General features: G+C 51.8%; 1 protein-coding gene across 1 annotated transcript in view; it reads left to right on the top strand.

Annotated features, from left to right (window-relative positions):
* The first annotated feature begins 608 nt into the window (after positions 1-608).
* MSRB2 (methionine sulfoxide reductase B2) overlaps positions 609-1,043 on the top strand; it is a 10,162-nt gene continuing 9,727 nt past the window's right edge. The window contains exon 1 of the mRNA XM_085318321.1: positions 609-803. Coding sequence (XP_085174447.1) covers positions 609-803 — 195 coding nt within the window. The remainder of the gene's footprint in view (positions 804-1,043) is intronic.

Raw genomic sequence — 1,043 nt, 5'->3', positions numbered from 1 at the left:
CCTTAAAAACAATCTATAATGGCTGCAAGTAAATGACTTGACAGGATTTCTTTTTCCTTGAACAAATTAGTGTATGTGTTATGGCTTATGGCTGCAGCAATAATTCAATTTTAAGCTGATCTCTTTGTCTCTCAGTAAGAAGTGATTGAAATCTGTCAGGCTTGTCTTTTTATGACCCTCTCTGTGCACTGCTAATTTTAGTGCTGTCTTTAACAGAACACAGAGCTGAGTTTTATGTTTTCATATTCAGATGATAAAAGAGTCAAGAGACTTGACAAGTTGTAATGGCTTTCTTTCCTGGTTTCTTTTACTGGTGCAAACTTCAGAATTCCTCTATCTTCATCACCATATAATCAGGCGCTTTACACATTACTTTTTTACAGTAAAGTACCACTATTTAGCTACACACTACTTTTATTCAGTAAAGTATGACTATTTCAGTCTTTTGTTTTTTTTTTTTTTAATTGAGCGACCGCTAACTGGGAACAGACTAGTGCTGCAGGCCAGATAAAAGAGGTTTGCCCTCTCGATGATAAGCGTTTCCCAGATCAAGACTCAGGACGGGAAGAGCTATGACACATGAGAAACAAGCGTGAGCAGCCGACGTGATGACCCTGAAACAGAATCAAAGGCAGGAGAGCAGCTGCGGGGCGCTCGGCACGCAGGATCCWGCTCCCGCAGCGCCGAGGCCGGAGGCGCTGCAGCGGGGCAGGCTCCGGGCGTCGGGCCCGCAGGCCTCCGAGGCAGAACGGGCTCGAAGCACCAGGCCGTGCGGGCGGCACGCTGCAGCGCGACTGCGCGCGGTTTGTAGCGCACCGCCCCGCGCCTAGCGCGGYCCAGCCATCTTCCTCCGGGGTCAGCTATCCCGCTCTGAGACCGGCGGACGGAGCCTGGCTCCCACGTTTCTTTCACACCGGTATTTCACRATTCTTGCCCAGAGCTACCGGAACGCGATGGGCCGACACAGGGCACAAGCACCGGGCCAAGGCGCAGCGCCAGCGCTGCCGAGTGCGCGGCCCGGGCAGGCGCCTGGAGCGCGGGCC

This window comes from Rhea americana, unplaced genomic scaffold, assembly GCF_003343005.1.
Source record: "Rhea americana isolate MKP2758 unplaced genomic scaffold, rheAme1 scaffold_53, whole genome shotgun sequence".
Classification (NCBI taxonomy): Eukaryota; Metazoa; Chordata; class Aves; order Rheiformes; family Rheidae; genus Rhea; species Rhea americana.
The sequence above is the reverse complement of the archived record's forward strand: the minus strand, read 5'-3'. Positions and strand labels throughout refer to the sequence as shown.